The 24843-nt window shown below is 49.6% G+C and overlaps 2 protein-coding genes and 3 non-coding genes across 5 annotated transcripts; all 5 read left to right on the forward strand.

Annotated features, from left to right (window-relative positions):
- Positions 1–1987: 1987 nt before the first annotated feature.
- On the forward strand, positions 1988–16594 carry Slc25a38 (solute carrier family 25 member 38). The gene is made up of 7 exons (XM_036191620.1): positions 1988–2194; positions 8038–8159; positions 9032–9116; positions 11908–12087; positions 12225–12399; positions 14450–14616; positions 15674–16594. The coding sequence occupies exons 1-7, from the start codon at positions 2066–2068 to the stop codon at positions 15794–15796; spliced, it is 981 nt and encodes a 326-aa protein (XP_036047513.1). The 5' UTR covers positions 1988–2065; the 3' UTR covers positions 15797–16594.
- Positions 16595–19199: 2605 nt separating this feature from the next.
- Rpsa (ribosomal protein SA) lies at positions 19200–23854 on the forward strand. Its single transcript, XM_036192915.1, has 7 exons — positions 19200–19280; positions 19888–20053; positions 20795–20913; positions 22479–22724; positions 23112–23240; positions 23330–23495; positions 23689–23854. The coding sequence occupies exons 2-7, from the start codon at positions 19921–19923 to the stop codon at positions 23781–23783; spliced, it is 888 nt and encodes a 295-aa protein (XP_036048808.1). The 5' UTR covers positions 19200–19280; positions 19888–19920; the 3' UTR covers positions 23784–23854.
- Positions 20444–20596, forward strand: LOC118588120. The gene has a single exon (XR_004945521.1). It is a non-coding gene; the product is annotated as a small nucleolar RNA SNORA62/SNORA6 family (small nucleolar RNA).
- On the forward strand, positions 20976–21178 carry LOC118588119. Its single transcript, XR_004945520.1, has one exon. It is a non-coding gene; the product is annotated as a small nucleolar RNA SNORA73 family (small nucleolar RNA).
- On the forward strand, positions 22782–22926 carry LOC118588121. The gene has a single exon (XR_004945522.1). It is a non-coding gene; the product is annotated as a small nucleolar RNA SNORA62/SNORA6 family (small nucleolar RNA).
- Positions 23855–24843: the final 989 nt, after the last annotated feature.

Consider the following 24843-nt stretch of genomic DNA (forward strand, 5'->3'; position numbering starts at 1 on the left):
TTCTAGACTCAAGGATGGCTTTTTGGAACATGTGACCTAAGGAATGTATGGAGGATGCTCTGGGGACATCTGGTAACTTACATTTGGACTATGGGATTGAACATATGAACAAGCAAAACAGGGCAAACATGTCCACCAGTGCCTGCAATCAGCTGCCTGCCTGTTGGATATGACCCCCATCTGTTCTGCTCATTGACACATCCCAGAGCCCAGGCTTTGTTTATCTGCTGGGCAAATGAGGAAGCTGGGCCCCTTGAAGATCTGTCAAGAACCAGGGTGGGTGAGCTGGGGCTGGAGAGGTGGCTCAGCAGGTAAGAGTGCTTACCACTCTTGCAGGGACCCAGGTTTGATTCCCGGCACTCACCTGTCAGCTCACAATCACCTGGAACTCTGGCTACAGGGGATCCAATGCACATGATACACATAAACTCATGAAGGCACATAGGTGAACACTTAACTTAAAAAAAAAAAAAAAAAAACTAGAGGTGTTCAGAACCAAAGGGACCTCAAATGTGGGTTTAGGGGACACTGAAATGGATTTTTGGGACTAAGAAGTTTATTAGAAGAGTTATTAATGCCGTGGACAGACAGACAGTATTGTGGCAAGGGCTCTCAAGGGAGGAATCCAGGCCCACATAGAAGTGGGGAGTTCTTCTTGTACCTTTCTGAGGATGGGTGAGGGTTGACAGCTGTCTTACGGTTTCTATTGTTGCAATGAAACACTATGACCAAAAAGCAAGTTGGGGAGGAAAGGGTTTATGTGGCTTCCTCTTCCACATCACTGTTCATCATGGAAGGAAGTCAGCACAGGAACTCAAGCAGGGCAGGAACCTGGAGGCAGGAGCTGATGCAGAGGCCATGGAGGGGAGCTGTTTACTGGCTTGTTCCCCATGGCTTGGTCAACCTGCTTTCTTATAGAACCCAGGACCACCAGCCCAGGGATGGTACCACCCACCATGGGCTGCTTCCCCCTCCCATCATTACTAATTAAGAAAATGTCTTACAGCTGGATCTTAAGGAGACATTTTCACGATTATGGCTCCCTCCTTTCAGATGACTCTAGCTTGTATCAAGTTGACATAAAACTAGCCAGAACACCAGCACAAGCCTGCAGCCAGGCTTTCTGATTTCCAGGTAGGAAGTAGGGAAGGGGTTTGGGAGCTGGATGTATGGTGACCAACATTCCTTTGATGTAAACTTACTTCCCCAGATGAGGTCCTGACACTGGAGGTCTGTTAGTTAGGGACTCACAGACAGGGTGTAACCTATGAGGGGAAAAGTCTGCTGCAGGGGCTGTGCCTGAGCAGCAGGGGGGTTCTGACATCGCATGTTTATAAGTTCAGATTTTACTCTCCAGATGGCCAGGCGCTGATGCTATGTGCATGCATTTTCAACAAGGACATCAGGATCTCCTCCATAGGTCAACCACATAGACATATGGGAAGTTGGAAGCCAAAATGTGCGAGTGAACCACAAACCATATAATTTTAGATGTCCAGACTGGTAATGTCCAACAGAAATATAATGCAAACCAATGTGGTATTTTAAATGGTCTAGTAGTCATAGTTTAAAAAGTACAAAGAAGGGGCTGGAGATATGGCTCAGCAGTTAGAACACTTGTTGCTCTTCCAGAGGTTTTGAGTTCAATTCCCAGCAACCACATGGTGGCTCACAACCATCCATAATTCCATCTGGCGCCCTCTTCTGGCATGTAAGCATACATGCAGACAAAATACTGTATACATAATAACTAAATAAATAAGTAGACAGACAGACAGACAGATAGATAGATTTTTAAAAAATTCAGTCAGTCACACATTTCGAAATGCCCCAAGCAGGAAGCAAGCCTTTGGTTCTCCAAGAACTGCAGACTCTGCAATTCTGCGTGTAACCACCAGGTGGCGATGAGAACGCTACTCGGTGCATGATGCTCACCATCAACGGAAGCGGAAGTGGAATCTCACCTTCCTGACTGGTTCCTTCTATTTTCTCCTCCCCCGGAAACACAGACCCTCTAGACTCGGGTACTGAGGCTTGCCTGCGGCGGGCGGACTGGTGGGGAGGGATGGGCGTGAGCGCGGAGCCGCGGAGCCTCGCTGTCACCGGGGCCGGGCTCGCGTCCCCGGTGATCGAGAAGGCGCGCTCTGCGCTGTTGCCGCCGCAGGACGTAGAGGACACGGTGGAGACGCTCATGGTGAGCTCCTGGGGACAGGGGACCGGGTCGGGAACTGCCTTGTGCCGGGGGACAGTGCTTCTAGAACATTCCAGATCTAGAACCCTCTAGCGGTAATGGATACGAGCGCTTCGGGTCACCCCGGGCCTCCCGCAGGCCGCCCGGTGCAGGCCGCCTCCCTTGTCCGGCTTCGGGCTGCTGCCTCAGCTTCCACGGCTCGCGAAGGCCACGCCCCCTCAGTCAGATTGGCTGCGCGGCCGGGCGCCGGGCTGCCATTGGCGGGGGCGGGGCGGGGCGGGGCGGGGCGGGGCGGGGCGGGGCGGGGCGGGGCGGGGCGGGGCGGGGCGCTGTCTCCGCAGCCTGGGCGGGTCCTCGCCAGCCATAGGCGGCGGCGGGGGTGCGGCGGGAGGCGGGGCGGACCTGGTGGCGACACTTCTTAGTGGGAGGAGGACGCACTCCTTTGGGGATATTTTTAAATTTTTTTTTATCCTTTTTTTGAGACAGGGTCTCACTGTGCAGCCCTGGCTGGAACTCGCTATTTAGACCAGGCTGGCCTCGAACTCGGAGAGATTGGCCTGTCTCTGTCTTCAGAGTGCAGATACTAAAGGCGTGTGCTCCCCTCTGTGTGGAAATCTTTAAAGATATCCGTGGCAGCTCCAGGATCATGTCTTTCAAAACTACATGCCCTTTCTCCCTGGACTGCCATCTTTCCCCTAATGTTGTGTATTGGATGTAGGGATTTTGTTGGTTGTGGTTTTGTTGAGTGGCAGAAATTGTGGAACTGATTGGCCGTTGAAATGATACTCGACTTGTGTTTGTGTGTAGTCCTATTTGCTGATTATGCTTTTAGTTATTTATGTTTACTTATATGTGTGTGTGGTGGGGGTATGTGCACAGAAGTGCAGGTACCCACGGGGGCCAAAAGGGTGTTGGGATCCCCTAGAGCTGGAGTTACAGGTGGTTGTGAGCGCTGCTTCCCATATGGGTGCTGGGAACCCCATGGCCTTCTGGGAGAACACTGCTCACTTTTGACTGTTATGCAGCCCCTTCTGATTGTTTTTGTCCGTTCTCACGCTTAGAAATTTGCAATATTCAGCCAGGTAGTGGTGGCACATGCTTTTAATCCCAGCACTCGGGAGGCAGAAGAAGGTGGATCTCTGTGAGTTCCAGGCCAGCCTGGTCTACAGATCCAGGACAGGCACCAAAAACTACACAGAGAAACTCGGTCTCAAAAAACAACAACAACAACAACAAAAAAAAAAAAAAAAAAAAAAAAAAAGAAAGAAAAGAAAAGAAAAAAGAAAAAGAAAGAAAGAAAAGAAAATTGCAATATTCACCTTTCTTTAAGCTGTGAAAAAGGTTGAGCTACTAAAATAAATTAAATCATTCTTAAAATTGGAGGTGTAGCCCTGTGGTAAGGCACCTCAGCAACCAATAAAACTAAACCCAGGACCTAGCCCAGTGGCTCCTGTAGAGAGGCAGACAGATCTGTGTGATAGTGAGATCCTGTCTCAAAACAAGTACGACAATAGCCACAGAAAACTCAATCCACTCAAAGGATATTCAGTACACATACAGAAATCACAATGCTCTTTACGTTACCTGCTTTTTTTTTTTTTTTAAGTTTTTGGTTTATTTATTAGAATTGACATTGTGGCTGGGTAGTGGTGGCACAAGTCTTTAATCCCAGGAGGCAGAGGCAGACAGATCACTGAGTTCAAGGACAGCCTGGTCTACAGACTGAGTTCCAGGAGAACCAGGGCTACACAGAGCAACCTTGTCTTGAACTCCCCCCCCCAAAAAAAAGCTATTGGCTTTTCTTGTTGATTCAGTGAGTATTTATTGAGCCAGTAATGTTCTCAGTCACTGTGCTGTGAAGATAAGACATTTAAAATGCAGTTTCTGCTATCAGGCATGGAGGTGAAGGACAGCAGCCTTAAAATAAAGTGGGTGCAGGGCTGGAAGTATCCCAGTGGTAACATGCTTGTCCAGCATGCCTGAGGCCCTAGGTTCAGTTCCCAGAACAGATAGATAAACAGGGTGTGATGCCTTTGAGAAGCAGTACCTAGGAGAATTGCCCAGAAGCTGTGTTACTGTTCCTTCTTGTAACCTTGCTGGGAGTGATTTTATCCTGTTCTGGGATAGGACATTCAGGGGCTACTGGGCCTTATCCTGTGGGTTTCCACTCAAGGGAGAACTGAGTACAGGTTTCTTGTTAGGAAGAACCATTCATCTCTCTCTATGTTGCACACTTTTTGAATGCCAGTTCTTGGTTTGTTTTGTTTTTGAGAGAGAGAGTCTCTCTATGTAGTTCTGACTGTCCTGGATCTCAATATGTAGTCAGGATGCCCCTCATTTCTCAGAGTTCTCCTGCCTCTTCCTCTGGAATGCTGGGATCAAAGGTGTGTGCCACCATGCCTTGATTCCATGTCAGTTCTTGAAAGGACTGGAGATGGAGTTGTGTCTTAAGGATGATGGCCACAGGGGGCTGCTCCAGGTGTCCAGAGAGACACACGGAACCTGACCTGGGCTTTGTGAGCAGCACAGGAACTGAGGTGGAGGGGTAATGTCTGGGTGTTCAGAGGCGAGAGGGAGGCAGGGAGAGCACCTTATGGCACTAGCGGATGGTGACTGTATGGACCAGGGAGGTGAGGAGGGACTGTGTGCTGGCCGAGGGCCTTGCAACAGTAGGTGACACTATCTGGGAGAGTTAGGGAACAGCCGAATCATATTTTTATTTACTCTGGATGAGTACTACTGACAGAGTTGTCATGTTTAGTAGTTTCTAGTACATTTACCTTTACGTATAACCTTTGTTTCATCCTGTTTGCTTGTATGAGTTGGTCATTTATACGTGAACAGAACACGTCTCATTGAAGCTGCAGACTCCAATCTGCAGTTTTTAAGGATGACCCTGGCTTTAGGATAGGAAGTAGATGGAGGAGGGGTCAAAGAGTTACGGTAAAAACGTTGTGGCGGTCAGCAGGGAAGGAGAAGTGGACCTTGGAGCCTGGATGGGTCCAGAAGATGGCTTGAGAGCTGATCAAGGAGCAGAATGAGCAAGTGTGGAGAGGCCCAGACCAGGATGGATAAACAGCAGGGTGTTCACTTGGATGTGGCATGCCAAGGAGCACCAGGTCGGAGTAAAGGAGGGACGTGAGTTCAGGTTTACAAATGGTAAACATCTGAGCAGTGGCAGTGTGGGTTTGTGTGGAGCTCCATAGAGCAGTTGTATGTGGATGAGAGGCTAGAAGCTAAGGAAACTGAAGCTGGCTGAGGGATGTGAGAGCATGGCTCAGTGGAAGAAGAGCCGTGAGCAGTGGCCAGAGAAATGAGGGGACGGGGTTCATTGCTGGGGCTGGAAGGAGAGGGGGCCCAGGACGGGGTTCATTGCTGGGGCTGGAAGGAGAGGGGGCCCAGGACGGGGTTCATTGCTGGGGCTGGAAGGAGAGGGGGCCCAGGACGGGGTTCATTGCTGGGGCTGGAAGGAGAGGAGGCCCAGGACAGGGTTCATTGCTGGGGCTGGAAGGAGAGGAGGCCCAGGACAGGGTTCATTGCTGGGGCTGGAAGGAGAGGGGGCTGAGGATGGGGTTCATTGCTGGGGCTGGAAGGAGAGGGGGCCCAGGACAGGGTTCATTGCTGGGGCTGGAAGGAGAGGGGTTCAGGAATATGTGGTCTCTCCTGGCCCACATACCACATTTGCAAACCCCTGCTCGTTCCCGAATAAACTCATTCTTTAGAGAACCTCTCTGTTGCTTAGGTTGGAGGGACAGACAGGGCTAACTGATGGGTCAGTCATCAGGACATGCTCAGGAAGCAGCAGGCAGAGCGAGTCTCCGGGGACTGGGGAGGAGGCAGGTGTGGGGGACCGTTGCCCAAGTTTCCAGTTTGAACTGTTGGGTTTGAGACCCCTATGGGCCCCCGTGGACAGGAGGGGACCCTGGGATGGCGGAGAGTGGGCTGGAGGTGTGGGTGGAATGGGAGTGTGTGTGAAGACTGGTTGTGGGTGGGGCTGCTCCGAAAGGGCTGAGGGCTGAGGAGATAAGAGGTGCAGCAGCACTGATGTACAAGCTGAGGGGAGAGAGACCTGTAGCCGGGGTGGGGTGAGGTGGGGGTGCGTGGAAGGAACCGTACCGAGAGAGAGGTGGCCGCTGATATCAAATGCACTTAAGAATTCAAGTAAGTTAAGGCCCAGGGCGGAAGAGGGGGCCTGGGATGTGCAGGCCCCAGTGAGTCCGCAGGAGCCTTACCAGAGGACTTCTGACTAGATGGCAAGCCCGAGGCATGAAGGTGACAGGCACAGTGTGGCACTGGGAACAGGCTCTGGAGCAGGTTTCCAGGCAGAGCAGAGATGTCCAAGGAAGAAAGAGACCTGGTATATGAGGAGGTTGAACCCCCCAACACTGCAAAGACTCAGGTGAGGCTGAGGAGCAGCTTTGTGGGGAGTTTTGCTTAGCAGAATAGTTGGCATCTCTGGGGGAGAGGGCACTGCCAGTACAGATGTGCTGAAGTACACACACCGCCTGGTTTTGCCTGCTGTCTCGGAGAGCCCTGCTGGTACCCCAGGACTGTCGTCATCAGCTCTCAGAACTTTAGTCCCAGTGGTCTGGGACCCAAGTCCAGGTGTATTTGATGGAAGTTAGTTAGGGTGGGCTCTCTCCTCTCTTAAATGGGTGCTTCAGATGACATTTGGGTTCCTGGTAGTTTGATGTAGCAGACACTTCCTGGTCATTCTAGGAAGCGTTATTTTAAAAAGTAGTCCATGGCGATACCACCTGGAATGGGCCTAATCTTGTCTGATCTCAGGAGCCAGCCGGGGTGGGGAGTACAGGTGCCACTAAATGGAGGAACAGGAGGTCTCCAGATGGGCTGTGCCAAGAGTCTTGTTTGGAGGAGAGAGAGTTGTGAAGTGTCTGTTCGTTGTCGTTGGTGATACTGCTGCATTCTGGAAAGGGGACGCTGTCATGGAAACCCAGTACCCTGAAGTTGGGGGTGAGGGGTGGCACTCCTTGGATGTGCCTGAGGGAGGTACTTCAGTGTCTGAAAGGAGTGGAGCCAGAAGATAAGCCAGCATGTGACAGTGCAGGGCTTGAGGGCCGGCCATAGCCAGGACTGCTCTGCACAGTGTGTGGTCTGCTTGGGTCCCAGTGAGGGGGTGGGCAGAAGAAAGGCAGAAGGTTTTGTTTGGTTTTGGTCTTGCTGGTTTTTCCGAGGCAGAGTTTCTCTGTGTATCCCTGGCTGTTCTGGATCTCACTCCATAGGCCAGGCTGGCCTCAAGCTCACCCGCCCCTCCTCCCAGGTGCTGGGGTGAAAGGTGTGTACCACTACCGCCCTTGCTGGAAAGGCTGAGTTTTAAGCACAGAAATTAATGGAGTACTGGAAGCTATACATAGTGGCCAAGCTTATGCTCTTATGGGTTTGGACTTGTTCCTATAAATACCAGCAGATCCTACGACCCAGAGCTTGGGGAATCACTGGTCAAACTACACTCAGCATAAGGACAGATAGGGAAGTGTGCCATGAAAATGGACGTGTTGCCTAGTGGAGCCAACATTAAAGCAGGAAATAGTGAGACCAGAGAGGTCCCTTTTGCTGTGCACATTTCAGTACTGGCTGCAGACTTTACTTTCCCATGTTGGTGGGAAAGGCATGGCAATTGGAGTAGCTCCCAACAGCGTTGTGGGAGGGTATGAGGCACGTAGTCACAGCTCAGCAAAGTAGGAAGCAGAGAGCCCAAGAAGTAGGCTGGGATGGGGTTGTGACAGGTAGTACCTGAAGGTCCTCAGGAAGGCATGGCAGGTCCTGGGGTGGGGAAAGGAGCTGGGTTTGGTGGGTAAGCCTGCTGACGCCACCATCTCTTGCAGTTACATCCGGTGATCAAGGCTTTCCTCTGTGGCTCCATCAGTGGCACCTGCTCCACCCTCCTCTTCCAGCCTCTGGATCTCCTCAAAACCCGCCTGCAGACCCTGCAACTCTCAGACCTCCGGTAGGCTGGTGCCCTGCCTCATGGCCAGGTTTCTCAGACACAGGACTAGACTTACAAGTTACATCAACTTCATGACATGAGAGAAACACAAGCCAGACTGGAATTCCTTTCTGTTGTGTTTGCTTCAGACAAGAGTGTATCCTACACTGACCTTGATCTTGCAATCCTCTTGTCTCAGCTTCCTGAGTGCTGGGTCATGTGCTTTGTGGATACTGTTTTCTGAAGAAAAAAAGTTGTATATACCTACACATTATAATTTGATTTTTCTTGATTAATTGGGGTCCTTTTGAACAGCTCCAGAGGACCTTCTTCAGTAACATTTGCACTGCTCCTGTGCTAGCCTGTGACATTATGACTGTGCTACCTGGTCCTGGGTTGTTATTATTAATTTTTTAAAAATACCATCCGTTTTGAATGCGTTTGTGTCTCTCAGCACTATGGGAACTACCCAAAGTGTATGTAAAGTGGAGTTTATCCCATTGCTTGTGGTATGATAGATAAGCAAATATGCATGAGGACAAAAGCATGGATGCATGGCAGTCAAGAATTCTAGGTCTGGTGACACAGGTCAGCTGGTGAAGGGGCCTGCTGCCAAGCCTGACCATCTGAGCTTGATCCCTAGGACCGACTTGGGAGGAGAGGACTGATTCCTGCAAGTTGTCCTCTGACTTCCATGTGTGTGCAAGTACACACACACACACACACACACACACACACACACACACACACACGATACATAATTAATTTTTCAGAGAGCAATTCTAAGATGCAGTCTAGCGGTCCCTGTGTTTTAGACAGTCTTTGATGGGAATGCCGCTGTGAAGGTGTAGTCTAACGTTTGTTTTTTTCCCTGTCCATTTTGCCCTCTTCAGTTCCAAGCGTGTCGGGATGTTGGCGGTGTTCTTGAAGGTGGTTCGCACGGAAAGTCCTCTGGGCCTTTGGAAAGGGATGTCTCCTGTAAGCTGCCTTTTGGTCTGGGTTCTCCTCTACCTCACCGGTTGTTGCTTAGACAACATATGTTGCTTAGAGCCATATATGGCTCCTCCCCAATCTGTGTGTATTAGTTACTTTTCATTGCTGTGTCCAAATCCCCAACAGAAGCAGCTAAAGAGAGGAGACGCTTGTCTGGGTTTGTGTGGGGATGGAGTCCATCTTGGTGGGAAAGGCGTGGCAGCGGGAATAGCTCTCCACAGCCTTGTGGGAGGAGCATGAGGCAGCTGGTCACATCTCAGCAAATCAGGAAGCAAGGAGCCTAGCTAGAAGAAGGCGGGGCTAGGACATACCTCCCAGCTGTCAGGCCTCCTACCACTGACATTTTGCAGCCTCTCAAAACAGCACCACCATCTGATGACAAGGTGTTTAATCACATGGTTTGTGCCCTCACAAAGCGTATGCTCTGGTTTTAGTTCCCTGCAGTCAGCCCTGCTCCAGAGCATTAAATAGAAAGTTCTGTAGATGAACAACGCATGGGATTTCAATCTGAACAATGTTCTGAGTGTGAGGCATCACTCACACATCAGACCTATGCTCACCACTCACCTGTCAATCACTCAGTAGCTGTCCTAGTTATCAGCTCACCCGCTGGGGAACCATGAAGTTACTGTATCTTACTGACTGATGTCCTCAGCACACACTGGCGCTGACAGTGGGACTGTGGGAAGCTGGACAGGGCTTTGGGGGCGGGGAAGGGGAAGAAGAAAGGGAAAAACTGTGGTAGGAAGGAACGCTGTGTCCGTGAAGTGGTGGAGAAGGAGAAAGAAGTCAGGCTGTTTGTGTTGCCCTAGTTCAGATTGCAGACATTAAGAGCCTCATGTGATCACAGCCATGGCGTGTGGAAAGTGCTAGGCTGAGGTGGACAGTGCACTGCATTCGTGAGTGGAGACAGGGACAGGAAATATGGTCTAATTGATGGCAGCGTGTTAGCCCAGAGGGCATGGAGCCTGCTTAAAGACTTCAGCAACAGATCTCCCGAAATGAGTGACCACAAGCCACTCAGCACAAGTGGGGGATACAGTCACCTGCATTCAGAAGCAGCCTTGGGCAGGGACAAGCCACACGTGTGACTGAAGCGGCTGCCACATTCTGGCATGCTGACGTGACTTGGGAAAGGAAACTGAACAAGGGCCAGATGTGAAGCAGTGAGGCTCGTCTCTAAGGCGCCAGCAAGTGGGGCCTGCGTCCACAACAGAGCTGGCACAGCAGAGATGAGACGTGCCCAAGCCTGGCAGGGAGTGAGAGAACAGATTGGAGGCTATAAAGATGTGCGAATGGACTGGAGGATGGCTCAGTGGTTAAGGGCCCACGTTGAGCAAACAAACTGTGTGTTTAAACCTGGGTTCCATCTCAGCGCCCATGTCTGGCAGCTCACAACCGCCTCTAATTCCAGGTCCAAGGGATCCATTGTCTTTTTCTGGACTCTGCATTCTCTCATTTACATGTAAAAACCCATATACAGACACACATCTATACAGATAAACAAAATAAACAATTTTTTTAAAGGTAACTGCTGGGCATAATCCCAGCTCTCAGGAAGCAGAGGCAGGGGGATCTCTGTGAGTTAGCAGACAGCCAAGGCTATATAGTGAGACCTGGTCTGAAAACAAAAACAAGCAAGGCATGGGAAGACCTTGTGAGTCACATACCAGAAGAGGAGAAGAAACGTGGATGTTACCAAAATTGGTTGAAGTGTTTTAGGTCGCACAGTAAAGGACAAAACCATGGGGTCAGGTCGTTGTTGAGTGCCCTGCGGAGCTGTGACTCCTGCAGAGGTTCCGAGGAGCTGAACTCCTGGTCTCAGTTCTTCTGCAGCTTTTCCTCTGTCAGGATGTCCTGGCTGTCAGCATCTCCTGCTCCTCAATCCAGCCATGGGGGTCATCATGGATGGTCCCCTGTGACAGACAGGTCATCAGGTCAGTAGGAGCCTGACCTCCCCCAGTGCCTGTGTCGATCACCTTGCCTTATCTCCTCCCCCAGGTGTTTCACTGGCTCTAAGTGTCACAAGAAGGGGAGAGCAGGACAGTGAGGTGGGAGGGAGGGAGCTGCAGCCATACAGATTTATCACTAGGCCTCGTCTAGAAGGGAAGCCCTGTCACCTGGATTTAACAGTGGAGACAGACGTACAGTGTGCATAGGGCTCAGGGTCATCCGCTGTTTTGGCTAAGCCTTCCCAACAGATATGAGGGGACTGCTCGCCTCCTCCCTGTCTCCTGTACGGTCACTAACATCTGCACTCTTAAAGTGTGACTGTCAGCACAGCACCAGCTCCGAAGCTGGCATCCCACTGTCTGTCAGTGTCCTCACCTTTGCCACCTCTGTGAACGTGGGCTGGGATGGCCACGCCTTTATTTCTTTGCCCAGAGGCTTTTTCTGGCCCCAAGGACCCACCTGGCTGAAAGTACCAAGCCTTGGTTCCCACCCTCCACCCACAGCAGCCTTCAGCCACTAAAGATGGGAAGTGATGTTTAACTACGCCCCTTCAGCAGAAAGATCACAGGGGTGGGGTGTTCACTGGTGGCTGGAGCTTGTAGAGGGGACTAACTTAGCCACAGCTGGAGCTGCTTTGATATACTCCTTATTGACTGATGCCTTCCTGTCTCTGCCCCTCCTCCCATTGGTGCTCCCTTCATACCTTAAAACAAGCAGCTTGCATGTGGATCACCCTGGGGTCTCCTAGGGATCACCTTCCAGAAGGCATCTTGTATGTTTGAGTGTCTGGCTTCATCCTAACTCTCTCTGCCTTCCCCTACAGTCCATCGTAAGGTGTGTCCCTGGTGTCGGAATCTACTTTGGCACTCTGTATTCTTTGAAGCAGTATTTCTTTCGAGGCCATCCTCCAACTGCCCTGGAGTCGGTCATCCTGGGCATGGGCTCACGCTCTGTCGCAGGAGTCTGCATGTCCCCTATCACGGTGATCAAGACGCGCTATGAGGTAAGTCTAACCGTTTTAGAACCTTCGGGTTCCGGGTAGTGAGCACTTGTGCCAGCCCCAGGGGTGTAGTCTGACTCAGGGTAAAACATGCTCAGATGCCAGTCTGTGCCAGTCACTAGCTGTGCCCTCCTTTGTAGAGTGGGACTTACGGCTATGAGAACGTCTACACAGCCCTGAGGAGCATCTACTGCAGTGAAGGCCATCGAGGCCTCTTCAGAGGCCTCACAGCAACTCTCCTCCGTGATGCGCCCTTTTCGGGACTCTACCTGATGTTTTACAGCCAGACCAAAACTGCAGTGCTCCGTGGCACAGGTAAGGGAGCATGTGGTGGGTGAGAGGAGTCTCTGAGAGTCTGGATTTTTGCCTTTTCTCTGGGGTAGTCATTGTAGTTTTAGGAATGGAGCTGTCTTAGTTAGGGTTTCTATTGCTGTGAAGAGACACCATGACCACAGCAACTCTTATAAAGGAAAACATTTAATTGGTGGCTTACGGTTCAGAGGTTGAATCCATTATCATCATGCTGCAATGTGGTGGCATGCAGGCAGACATGGTGCTGGAGAAGAACTGAGAGTCCTACATCTTGACCCACAGGCAACAGGAAGTGGTCTGAGACCTCAGAGCCCACCCCCACAGTGAGTGACACATTTTCTTCAACAAGGCCATACCTATTCCAACAAAGGCATACCTCCTAATAGTGCCATTCCCAATAAGCTTGTGGGGGCCAGTAACTTTCAAACTACCACAGGAGCCACTTTGAGGCTGGGTGATAGGAGGCCCTATAGAGTTGATGTCTTCTAAAGGAGAGAGGGTAGGCTGGGTGAGAAACAGGGTGTGTTTTGCCAAGGTTCTGCAATAGCATGCCCCAGACATGATCAAGGAACCCAGGGCAGAAGCTTTGGGAATACAGCCTGCCAGTCTGTTTTTCAGTGAGCTCTTGGTGTGGTCTCCATCAGGCCAGTAGGGGAGCACTGACTGGTTGGGGACTTGAGGAAAAGTTTTCACTCCCCCTGCCCAATCCCTACTACTGTTCTCCTGAGCCCTCCAGGTGGGTGAGGCCAGAACTGCAAACTTGAGGTGCTTGTGCAGACCTCCCCCGCAAGCTGTGGGCCACCGTGAGCCAAGTCTGTGGATGGTAAATGCTGACAGAGCAGAGCAGAGTTGCTTGAAACCCATTCTGCAGAATGAGCCTGAACTCAACAAACTCTGGGAGTAATTGGGGAAGTGGGAATGGAATTCCACCTTGGTGTCTGATAGCTGCAATTGTCGTGTTTGGGAAAATGGCCCCTTCCTCCTTCCTACGTGGGGACAGGTGTGAGCCTGCAGGTCACAGCCGCCTTTTGCGATAGAAATTTAAGACAATGTATTTTGTTTTCCTTTTGAAACCAGGCCTTATTATGTATCCCTGATTGTCCTAGAACTTACTATTTTAACCAGACTTGCCTCAGACTCCTAGAGATCAGCCTACCTCCACCTCCAGTGCACTAGGATTAATATAGGAATCACCAAGCTTGACCTGTCATGTACAATGAATATGCATTAATTAAAAAATAAAACTTCACGCCGGGTGGTGGTGGCGCACACCTGTAATCCCAGCACTCGGGAGGCAGAGGTAGGTGGATCTCTGTGAGTTCGAGGTCAGCCTGGTCTACAGAGCTAGTCCAGGACAGGTTCCAAAGGTACAGAGAAACCCTGTCTCAAAAAACTAAAAAAGAAAAAAGAAAACTTCATGTCCATAAATGCTTAAAAATTGGAATTAATGAGTAATTTTTTAATATTGGGAATGTGTATTGAATCTTTCATTTTATTTTATTTATTTTTTGGTTTTTTGATACAGGGTTTCTCAGTGTAACAATGCTGGCTGTCCTGGAAATTGCTTTGTAGACCAGGCTGGCCTCGAACTCACAGAGATCTGCCTGCCTTTGCCTCCCAAGTGCTGGGATTAAAGGCGTGCGCCACCACCACCTGGAGTATATTGAATCTTTAAAGCCAACAGTGTCCTTGATGAATAAAAACTCAAGTTTTCCTACCTAGAGTCAGTAACAAGGTGAGAGTATTGGTACCTACACTGTCCAGTCAGAGGGCGTCCACACCTGCGCTGTCCAGTCAGAGGGCGTCCACACCTGCGCTGTCCAGTCAGGTGCTACAGAGCTGTCAGATATTTTAAATTAACTGTCAGATATAATTAACATATTAATTGTTTTAAATCATTATACTGAATAATGCGTTTTCCCGTGACACCATCATCCAGACACATCACAGGACCCTGGTCAGACCTGCCCTGAGCACACTGGTTAACCCTGCCTCTCCACTATCTGTCTGAGAACGTGATTTTTGTAACCTCACGCTGCCCGTGTTGTTTCAGACCAGTTGGATGTTGCTCTGATGCCCCTGGTTAATTTCAGCTGTGGGGTATTAGCCGGTATTCTGGCTTCGCTGGTGACTCAACCTGCAGATGTGATCAAAACTCATATGCAGCTCTCCCCAGCAAAGTCTCAGTGGATTGGCCGAGCGGCCACCCTCATCTTCCAGGTAAGGCTACAAAGTGTGTGCTGCTCTCGTGGTCAGGGATGTCTGGAGAGCAGCGGCACATATTCCTCCCAGTGTGCTAGCAACACTGGGGAGCATTAGAATCGCATGTTCCCAGGGGCCGCAGAGCTGACTCAGCAGTTAGGAGTGCATGCTGCTCTTGCAGAGGACGTTGTATCTACCAGCTTCCAATGGTAATGCCAGTTCTGACCACCTGATCCAGATCCCTGGCTTGGCAAGCAGCCCTAGTCTATGTTTCCTATGCTGCTTGGCGCTTCTTTGCAGTGTATAAATGGTGCAGCTGGCTGAGCATAGTGGTGGACACCTGTCACCCTAGCTCTGAGATCTGTGGAAGGAGGGTCATGAGTTTGAAGGCAGTGTTGTCTGGGCTGCAGTAGTGGGTGTCCCATCTCAAAGCAAGTAAACAGAACCATATGCACACAAACCAAACTGCACACAAACCAAACTGCATAAGGGAGTTCCCAGTATAGAGAGCTTTTACCCCTGCCTGGGTCTGGTTCCAATCTCTGGCACCCCAGAAGAATCTTGTAACGTTCTTTTAAAAATCCCTTTAATTTTATTTATGTGTATGTGTGTACATGTTAGTGTGTGTGCTTATGGAAGCTCCAAGGGGACACTTTGTCCCCTGGTGCTGGAGTTAGAGACAGTTGTGAGCTGCCATGTGGGTGCTGCAAAGCAAACTCTGAAGAACAGCAAGTGCTCTCAGCTCCTGAGTGTTCTGGAACTTGTTGTGTAGACTAGGCTGACCTGGAACTCAAGAGATCCACCTGCCTCTGCCTCCAGAGTGGCGGGTTAAAGGCATGCACCACCACTCTAGGTTCTAATGTTCCTTTTAAACTAAGAAGTTTTTCTAGGTGGTGCAGATCTAAAGAGATAGTCCTTACAGTTACAGGAAAATTGGAGGGTCATTGGTTATTCATAGGTTTGGCACACAGTTGAAAACTAAGATTCTAAAATGGAGAACAAACCATCTGGGATGGGGCGAAATGAGCTGCATTGAACTTTGCTTTTGAAGTTTTGACACTGGTTTTCATCACAGAACCATGGGCTGCGTGGCTTCTTTCAAGGCGCTGTTCCCCGGGCCCTCCGCAGAACTCTGATGGCTGCCATGGCATGGACTGTCTATGAAGAAATGATGGCCAGGATGGGCCTCAAGTCCTGACAAGAGAGGGCTGGGGAAGGAAGATCTGCTGCCTTGCCTGGTCCCTGCCGTGGGCTGCTGCAGCTCGCTCTCCTGGCGACAGGTGAAGCACTGTCTGAAGAACCAGGCATAAACGCTGTTGCCTTTAGTCCCCCATTCAAAACCCGGTGGAGTGCTGGAGCCCCCAGAGCCTCCAAAGTGGAGTCGCCAATGCCCACAGCTTCAGACACACTCCCAGCCAATACACACAGGCAGCTGGGAGTCGAGCTTGGTTGCCTCACAAGGGTACTTGAGAGGCATTTCTAGAGAGACCTCTGCCAGAATGCTCTGTTTCAGCCACCTACCTACATCATAGGGCATCTTAGATATGCTGGTAAGCACAGAATCCCACAGTAGAGAGGCTGTGGGCCTCCTGCCGTATCTGAGGGCAGGAGTCTCAGTTAGGGACCTAACGGGAGCCGTCGTGAAGCGGTGAGATGGCTAGAGAGTTATGGCGTTTGCCTGCATTGGATCCCCGGACCCATGGAGGAGGAGAACCAACTCCTGCAAGTTGTCCTCTGACTTCCTCACGTGCACTGTGCAAGCACCCATATTCAATAAGGAAATAAATGTAATTTTTTAAAATAAAGACATCAACAGGCTGGATACTGTTTGAGGCAATCAAACAAACAAACAAACAAACAAAACACTCCCGAAATAAGATAGATATTAATTTTGTTCCCAGGGAACCTCCTGTAGGCCCCAGAGAATGGACACAATCACTTCCTAGGCTTCAAATGTACTTTTTGTTTTGTTTTGAGATAGGGTTTCTCTTTGTAGCCCTGGCTGTCTTTTAACTCACTCTGTAGAGCAGGCTGGATTTGAGCTTAGAGATCTGCCTGCCTCTGTCTCCCAAGTGTTGGGATTAAAGGCGTGCACCACTACTACCCCCAAAGTACTGTTTTAATCTGTGTTATTCTCACATTTTCCATAAATAAAGTTCAGATGGATAAAGTAAAAGTACTTAGATTGAGATCTGTTTGAAAAACAGAAAAATGAAAATAAGCATAGCAGATTGAGGAGAAGCACGCCATTAATCCCAGCACTTGAGAGGGAGAGGCAGGTGGCTCTCCGGGAGTTCCAGGTCAGCCAGGGCTGCATAATCAGACCCTATCTTTATTTAAAAAAAAAAAAAAAAAGAAAGAAAGAAAGAAAGAAAGAAAGAAAGAAAGAAGGAAAGAAAAGAAAGAAAGAAAGAAAGAAAGAAAGAAAAGGAAAGGAAAGGAAAGGAAAATCTAAATAGTATGCTTGGTAAATCTAAATAGTATGTCTTTCTCCCTGAGGATAGCAGAGGAGTTTTGAGGTGACTTAATTTTCGACCTGTCATAGAAGTCCTTAAAACTTAATTTTAAAAAAGCAGCTTTAGAGCTGGGTGTGGTGGTGCACACCTTTGATCCCAGCACTCAGGAGGCAGAGATAGGCAGATCTCTGAGATTGAGGCCAGCCTGGTCCACAGAGTGAGTTCTAGGACATCCAGAGCTACACAGAGAAACCCTGTCCCAGAAAACCAAAGGAAAAACAAAAGCAGCTTCAGTTTACACACTAAACAATGTACTTGTTTGAAGTACACAGGCCAGTGGTTTGGAGCTTGATGTATATACATTCAAGGTTCTGGGTTAGATCCCTAGTACACCTGTCATAGGAAACTCAGTCACCCTTGTGAGACCCTGTCCAAAAAGTGCAGCCGTGACCCTACATTAGTTTTAAAACATCTCTTTGTAAGATCTCATAATCCTCATTCCCAGCCCACAATTCATTTTCTGTAATTTTGTCTTTCTGAACACATCATTTAATAGATTCTAGAGCATTCTGTATTTTTTTACTCATCAAATATTTTGAGGTACATTCCTGATGTGGAAGTTCAGTACTCTGTTCTTTTTTTAGTTTTACTTTTTTTTTTTTTTTTCTTGAGACAGGGTATTAATACACCTTCAAGCTCACATCCTCTTGCCCCCACCTCCAAAGTGTGAATTAACAGAGATGTACCACCATGCCCAGGCCAGAGCCGATTTTCCTCCGAAGTTCTGGGAACTTAAACCCAGACAGAGCCTTGTGAGGTGAGGCAAGCACTCTACCACCTAGCAGTATAAACAGTATAAAAGGGTTGTAAATAGATGACCAGTCTTCCACGTTTCTCCACATACCTTTCAACACTTTTGTAATATCCTACTGGGTGCCCATCCTTTTTTTTGGGGGGGGGGTGGTCTCAAGTTTAGGAAGGAGCCATTACTTACTCCAAGGAGTAGAGGGGTAGGTAGTATGTGCTCCTCTGGTGTTTTAAAAGCTCTGACACAGATGGCCCAGGCTTGTGTCAAAGAAACGGGGACAGTAACACCGCACATGCCCTAGGCTGGTGTTAGGCCCATATCTTGGGGACCCCCCAAAAGACCACCATGGAGACCGAATCCGCATGTAAAAGCAAAGAGCCTTTATTTCAAGTTCTGGAGCTTCGAGCTCAGGTGGGGTGGGTTTTTTTAATCATAGCAGAGGTTGGGGTGAGGGGATTTCCAGAGTTTAGGACCCTGCTTGGTTGACAATTGTCTAGGGATGTCGGTAAAACAAAATTTGGTGTGTGCTAAACTCAAGGACATCTGGCCACCTTATCTAATGGTTGGGATGTTTGGGATGTCAGGTACTTCTTCATCCCTGGGTGGATCCCTGGGTGGTATCTGCTTAAGGCTTTTCCTGGATCTGGGTGTTGCCTGCCAGTAAGCCTGTCACAGAAGCTGTGTCTAGGCCCCTAAGCCTGTCATGGCTGCTGTGTGGTCAAGCTGTTTTGGGGCCCCTCCTCAGCTGGTTGTAAGGGGTTAGTAAATGCATTTTGTTTTACTGACAGTCTAGTTTTTATTTTTACAGCCTTCTTTCTACATAGGGTGTCAGTTTTATATTTGTAGGTATTACGTTCCAATGCTTTTGTACTATGGGACATATTTTATACTCAGATGCCTGCATAGTATCCTACTGGACAGATTAAACTTGTTAACTGCATTTTCTCTTTGACTGAAAAATAAATTTATGCATACAGTCTTGTCCTTTATACTGTCAAGAAACACCCCAGACAGAGATAAGTCTGAATTGCGCGTTGGTAATTCATCCTCCAGAGAGCACGTGCAATTCTCCAGGTTGTGCCTGCTGTACCCAGACCTGATTCCCATAGACCTTCCAACAAGACTAGCGAACCTTGCACCCCGAGGCCGAGTCGCAAGCCTCGGTCAGCCAGCTACTTCCGGCCCGCGCGCTCCCCAGAGCTGGGCCAGGCGCGGGCCATTTCAACTTCCGCTCCACGGCGACGTAGCTTGCCGAGTCTGCACATGCGCCGCAAGCCTCCCTCTGAAACGAAAGTTCTGCCCTCTTTTCGGTTAGTCTGCTTTGCTATTGGCTGGCTGTGGGTTATTTAAGAACGTCATTTCCGGCCGCCAGTCCTTTCCGCGCTACTCGGGGACGGGTCCATACGGCGTTGTTCTTGGTGAGTCTCTCGTGAGCGCCTCGGTGCCGCCCGACGCCGCGGGCTCGAGCGTCCCGCTCCGTGCCGGGTGCCGAGGCTGCCGAGGGTGCCGAGGCCGCGTCCACCCGAGCAGCTTCGCTCCCGGCGGTGGCGTCGCCACGTGGCGGCCTCCAGTGAGGTGGGGCGGGCGCCGTCCCGGGGCCCGGTCGGCAGGGTGCTGGGGAAGTGCTTGTGAGGCGCAGCGAGATGGATCCGGGGCTGCCGGTCACAGGCTCGGGATACATACCCCGGAACACCCAAACATGCTTGCCCTTGCACAACTCTAACGTGTCCAGACGTGCCCTTAATTGCCGTGTGCCTGCGGAAGCGTTAACTTCAATCGGCTGTTTTTCCTGCTACCAAAGCCACTTACTTGGTCCAGTGCAGTGTGGTAGGCGGCCAGAGAAGTTGAAAGAGGTGGAATAAGAGTACATCCCACTTCAGCTGCACCTACTAGACTAGAGAAAGCCTTTAGTCCCGGCTCTCGGGAGGCAGGGAAATCTTAGTGAGTGCTAGGACAACTCTGGCTCCATGGAGACCTAGTCTCAGAAAAGGGAGAGAAGACCCAGATGAATTATTTCTTTTTCAGATTCCCGTCGTAACTTAAAGGGAAACTTACACAATGTCCGGAGCCCTTGATGTCCTGCAGATGAAGGAGGAGGATGTCCTCAAATTCCTGGCTGCAGGAACCCACTTAGGTGGCACCAACCTTGACTTTCAGATGGAGCAGTACATCTACAAAAGGAAAAGTGATGGTCAGTTTTCGCTCTTGATAATTGGGGAAATTTCTTTTAAGCTTCTGACTACACTTGTGGGTGGTGCACTGCTCTGGGCAGTACTGACACTGAACGTTCTGATGTCGTGTGGAGGGATACTACAATTGCTGGGTTGGGGTTGGATCCTGGAGGGTGTGTAAGGTTGGGTAATATTATTTCTTAGAGTGCATCCTGTATCATAGATAGTGTCCTAGGCATCGACTATGTGGGTTTAGTGGGACGTAGAATGAGATGTGAGAATAAACTGAGAAAGATTGGCAGGATGGGTTGGGGGGGGTAGTGAGTTCACCAGTTAATTGAGATACTGGAGTGTTGGTAGGATGGATTGGTACCCGATGGAGGACGATCCCAGGGGAAGATGGAACCAAAACTGCACACTATTAAAGCTCAGAGTGGAGGCTATCCTTGGCCAGTGAACTCCTGGGTGTCGGAAGTGTGCTACATTGAATGAGGCAGGATTTTCGCTAACACCAGTAGAGCATGCCTCTATGACTGGAGTTGATAGTGGTCACTGCCACATAGATGCAGTCTGCCTTCCTACAGAGTGTCTATCTGGGGCACTGGGATCAATCCCTAACACCCCCTTTAAAAATCCATTTGTTGCCTGGTAACATTTGGAAGGCAGGTAGATCTCTTGAGTTCTAGGCCAGCCTGGTCTGCCTAGTGAGTGCCAGGTTGACAAACTTGGAAAGCTTCCTCCCCTCCCCCCATCTCACCTAGGTATCTACATCATAAATCTGAAGAGGACCTGGGAGAAGCTGTTGCTTGCAGCCCGTGCTATTGTTGCCATTGAGAACCCTGCTGATGTCAGCGTCATCTCCTCCAGGAACACTGGGCAGGTTTGTAGAATGGAGGTTAATCCACAAAAGACATTGGAAGTATATAGAAAAGTAGAGGCTTTCCAACGTGGATACCCCAGGAGGTCACTCTACCTGGGCTCTGTCCTAGTGGCATGGGGGAGCATAGGCATTGTCCAGTGATGTACAGTCCCTTTCCACAACGTTGGAGATGAAGCTGGGCTTTGTGCCTGCACCTGCATATTCCTACAACTTCTCAGAGTCCTATGGACGATGAATGGGGAGGCAAACCATGCAGGAAACAGTCCCACATCCCTCAGACAGTGGACAGTGCTGTGTTTAACAAATTGTTTTTGGCTGGGTGGGGTGGCGCACACCTTTAATCCCAGCACACAGGAGGCAGATCCAGGTGGATCTCTTGAGTTTGAGGCACCAAAACTACATAGAGAAACCCCGTCTCTTAAAGCAAACAAACAAAAAAGAAATTGTTTTTGTTACTTCTGATTTAAAGGAGGTAATGAGCCTGGTCCTTGTAGAGCTTTGTCCAGGTTCTTTAGAGTTTTTTGGTTTTTTGAGACAGGGTTTCTCTGTGTAGCTTTGCGCCTTTCCTGGAACTCGCTTGGTAGACCAGGCTGGCCTCGAACTCACAGAGATCCACCTGCCTCTGCCTCCCGAATGCTGTGATTAAAGGCGTGCACCACCACTGCCCGGCTCAGAGTTCTTAAAATTATTTGCTAACTTAAGTATCTCAGTTGTGAAGTGAGGTGCACTTCACCTCAGTCACCTCACTTTATCTTTTCTGTTAAGGAAACTGATATTTTTGTTTTGTAGGATGGCTGAGTCAGTGAAAATGCAGTTCATAGGTTTTGAGGGACTTAAATTCTAACAACACTTCTCTGTTTTAATGTTGCAGTGAGTGTCCTGTGAGTGTCTTAGCAAGTGGTTCCTCAAGAGTAGACTTGACTAGACCTTCTGTGTTACAGAACAGGATAGAATATGGTTTAATTACTGTTAGCTGGCCAGGAAGTGTTTAGGTGCTTGAATAAAGTAGAAAGGATCATCTCCTAGAGGGAGTCAGGAAATCACTGGGATGAGGTATAGGCATTGTGAATGTCAAAGCTACAAAGATGGGAACTCTGTATACCCCTCAAAATGGGACAGCTGCCAGCACTCAGATTTCAGTTCAAGGGGATCCAACACTCCCTGATCCTGATCTCCATGCTCATGGGTGATGTACTTGTATACATTGCAAGTAAACCACTCAATTAAATATAAGACAAAAAGAGTGTTTTCTAGAGGAAAAGGAAGATGTGCTTGCCTTGTGTCCTGATAAAAATTTAATGAGAAGCCAGAGGTGTTTGCTGCACCTGTCACTGCCCTTTGAGGGACTTGGGACATGTAAGGTGACTTGGAAGTGATCTGCATAGATGATTTGGGTTCCTCAGACTAGAAGAGGAGATGGAGTCTGCAAGTACTGCAGTTAGCCTGAGAAGAGAGTGTTCAAGGAAGAGCTGGTTTGGTGTTTGAAGGGTGGCATGTGACTAGAGCGGGTATCAACAGTTCTACAAGACCAAACTTGAAAATGATCACTCGGTCTCCCTTCAAAGCGAGCTGTGCTGAAGTTTGCTGCCGCCACTGGAGCCACTCCAATTGCTGGCCGGTTCACCCCGGGGACCTTCACTAACCAGATCCAAGCAGCCTTCAGGGAGCCACGGCTTCTAGTGGTGACTGATCCCAGAGCTGACCACCAGCCCCTCACAGAGGCGTCTTATGTCAACCTGCCCACCATTGCGCTGTGTAACACAGACTCTCCTCTGCGCTACGTGGACATTGCCATCCCGTGCAACAATAAGGTACTTGCCCTGGTGGAGAGTTGATGAATGAGCACTCTGGGAAAATCCTCCAGTTCCTCTGCACATTGTTAGAGCTTGGAGTTGAGGTCATAAACTGGTCGATGAACTCCCAAGTGTAGGTAGTGTGCTAAACGAGGGGCAAGGTCTTCGCTAACACCCACTCTGCAGTGAGTGGAGTTGGATAGTGACCTTTGCTACAAGTGTGAGAGAGGCCTGGGCTTTGTCCTGAAGGATTGCTTTTGAGTAATTGGGGGGGGGGTTATTATTTTGTGTATGAGAGTTTTGCCTGCATGTATGTGCCCTCAGGTAGTGTTGGGTACAGGGCAAGTGAAGTGAGTGGGGACAGGTTTGTGTTTGTGCTGACAGGTGTTTCTCACACTCTTTCAGGGAGCTCACTCAGTGGGTCTGATGTGGTGGATGCTGGCCCGGGAAGTACTCCGCATGCGTGGCACTATCTCCCGTGAGCACCCATGGGAAGTTATGCCTGATCTTTACTTCTACAGAGACCCAGAGGAGGTAAGGCTTACTCTACGAATGCTTGTTGACACTGAGTGGGGTGCCTTGGTCTGGTTCAGTGAAGCTAAATTTGTGTTTTTAAAAACTAGATTGAGAAGGAGGAACAGGCCGCTGCTGAGAAGGCTGTGACCAAGGAGGAATTCCAGGGCGAATGGACCGCACCAGCTCCTGAGTTCACTGCTGCTCAGCCAGAGGTGGCCGACTGGTCCGAGGGTGTGCAGGTGCCCTCTGTGCCCATCCAGCAGTTCCCCACTGGTGGGTATCCAGGCCGGCGCACCAGGCTGCTAGGGAGCCTGAGGATGCTGTCTGACCTTGCAGTGTGGGCTGTTCCTCACTGCGAGGATGGGTGGATACATGTCTTCACACTTGGCTGTTGGGTTGGGTGGGGAAAGAAGTAGTAGTACTCTGTTCTTAGAACTGATGGTTTTTTGTTTTTGTTTTTTAATAGAAGACTGGAGTGCCCAGCCAGCCACTGAGGACTGGTCAGCAGCTCCCACAGCACAGGCCACCGAGTGGGTTGGCGCCACCACCGAGTGGTCCTGAGTTCCTCTGCAGACACCTGAGCAAAGGGAAAAAAGGTGGAAGGAAAATAAAGATCCTACAAGCTGTCTCTTGAGGTCTTTACTCCAGACCGGGGCTGGGGTGGCTGCTGGAGTGTAAAGGATGCTGAGGGAATGGAAGGGAATACACAGGCTTGGCGGGAGGGGATAGTGACCTGGTTTGTGTTAAATACCTCAGCTTGTGAACAGGTTTTAGAAGAGTTTTGTAAAATATAGTTAGAGCACATTCATGGTCCACTTCAAATCTAGGTTGCTTTGAGGTTGCCTGTAGAATAACAAGCTGCTTGGGGCCTGTGTGGAAATTGCATAGGGGAGATCTAGCTAGGTGTGGTGTTTTATACAGGGTCTCTGTTCTGGCTTCCCTCAGATGTAGAAATCTTTCTTCTGGGGTGTAGACATTAAAAGGTTTGTGCTGAGTTGGGGGATTTAGCTCAGTAGAGTGCTTGCCTAGCAAGCACAAGGCCCTGGGTTTGGTCCTCAGCTCCGGGAAAAAAAATATGAAGAAAAAAAAAAAGGCTTGTGCCAGTGGGGTTTTGTGTCCGTAACAGTTAACATCGCACTTGTCCAGTGGTCCTGAGGTAGTGATACCCAAGCAGTAGTAGTAGCCTTACTAGATTTGGTGGCAAATCTGTGCTAGTATAGATCTGTGGAGTGATGGAGAAGGGTCTTGAAGGCAGAGCCGCACTTCCTGGTGCTGACATGTGTCCTATCACTTGTGACTGTAGAGCCAGTAAGTATGTTGAAGCTCCAGGCTTTAAGATAAACAAAATAGGGATTTTTTTTTTTTTTTTTAAAGTGTGGAGGCCAGAAGAGGGCATCAGATCCACTGGATTGGAGTTTCCTAACTTGGGTCCTGGGAACAGAACTCTGGTCCTTTGGAGAAGCAAGGGATCCTCAGCATGTCTCCTTAGCTTTTTTTCTCCTGCTGGTGTAAGCTTTGGAGAATATTAAGTGCTGCTTATGGTATGCCGTAACTGTCACTCAGCTTACCACTGGCACCAGGCTGGGTGTAGATGTCTGCCCCACAACAGCCTATACTTAGC

This window comes from Onychomys torridus, chromosome 7 (assembly GCF_903995425.1).
Source record: "Onychomys torridus chromosome 7, mOncTor1.1, whole genome shotgun sequence".
Lineage (NCBI taxonomy): Eukaryota > Metazoa > Chordata > Mammalia > Rodentia > Cricetidae > Onychomys > Onychomys torridus.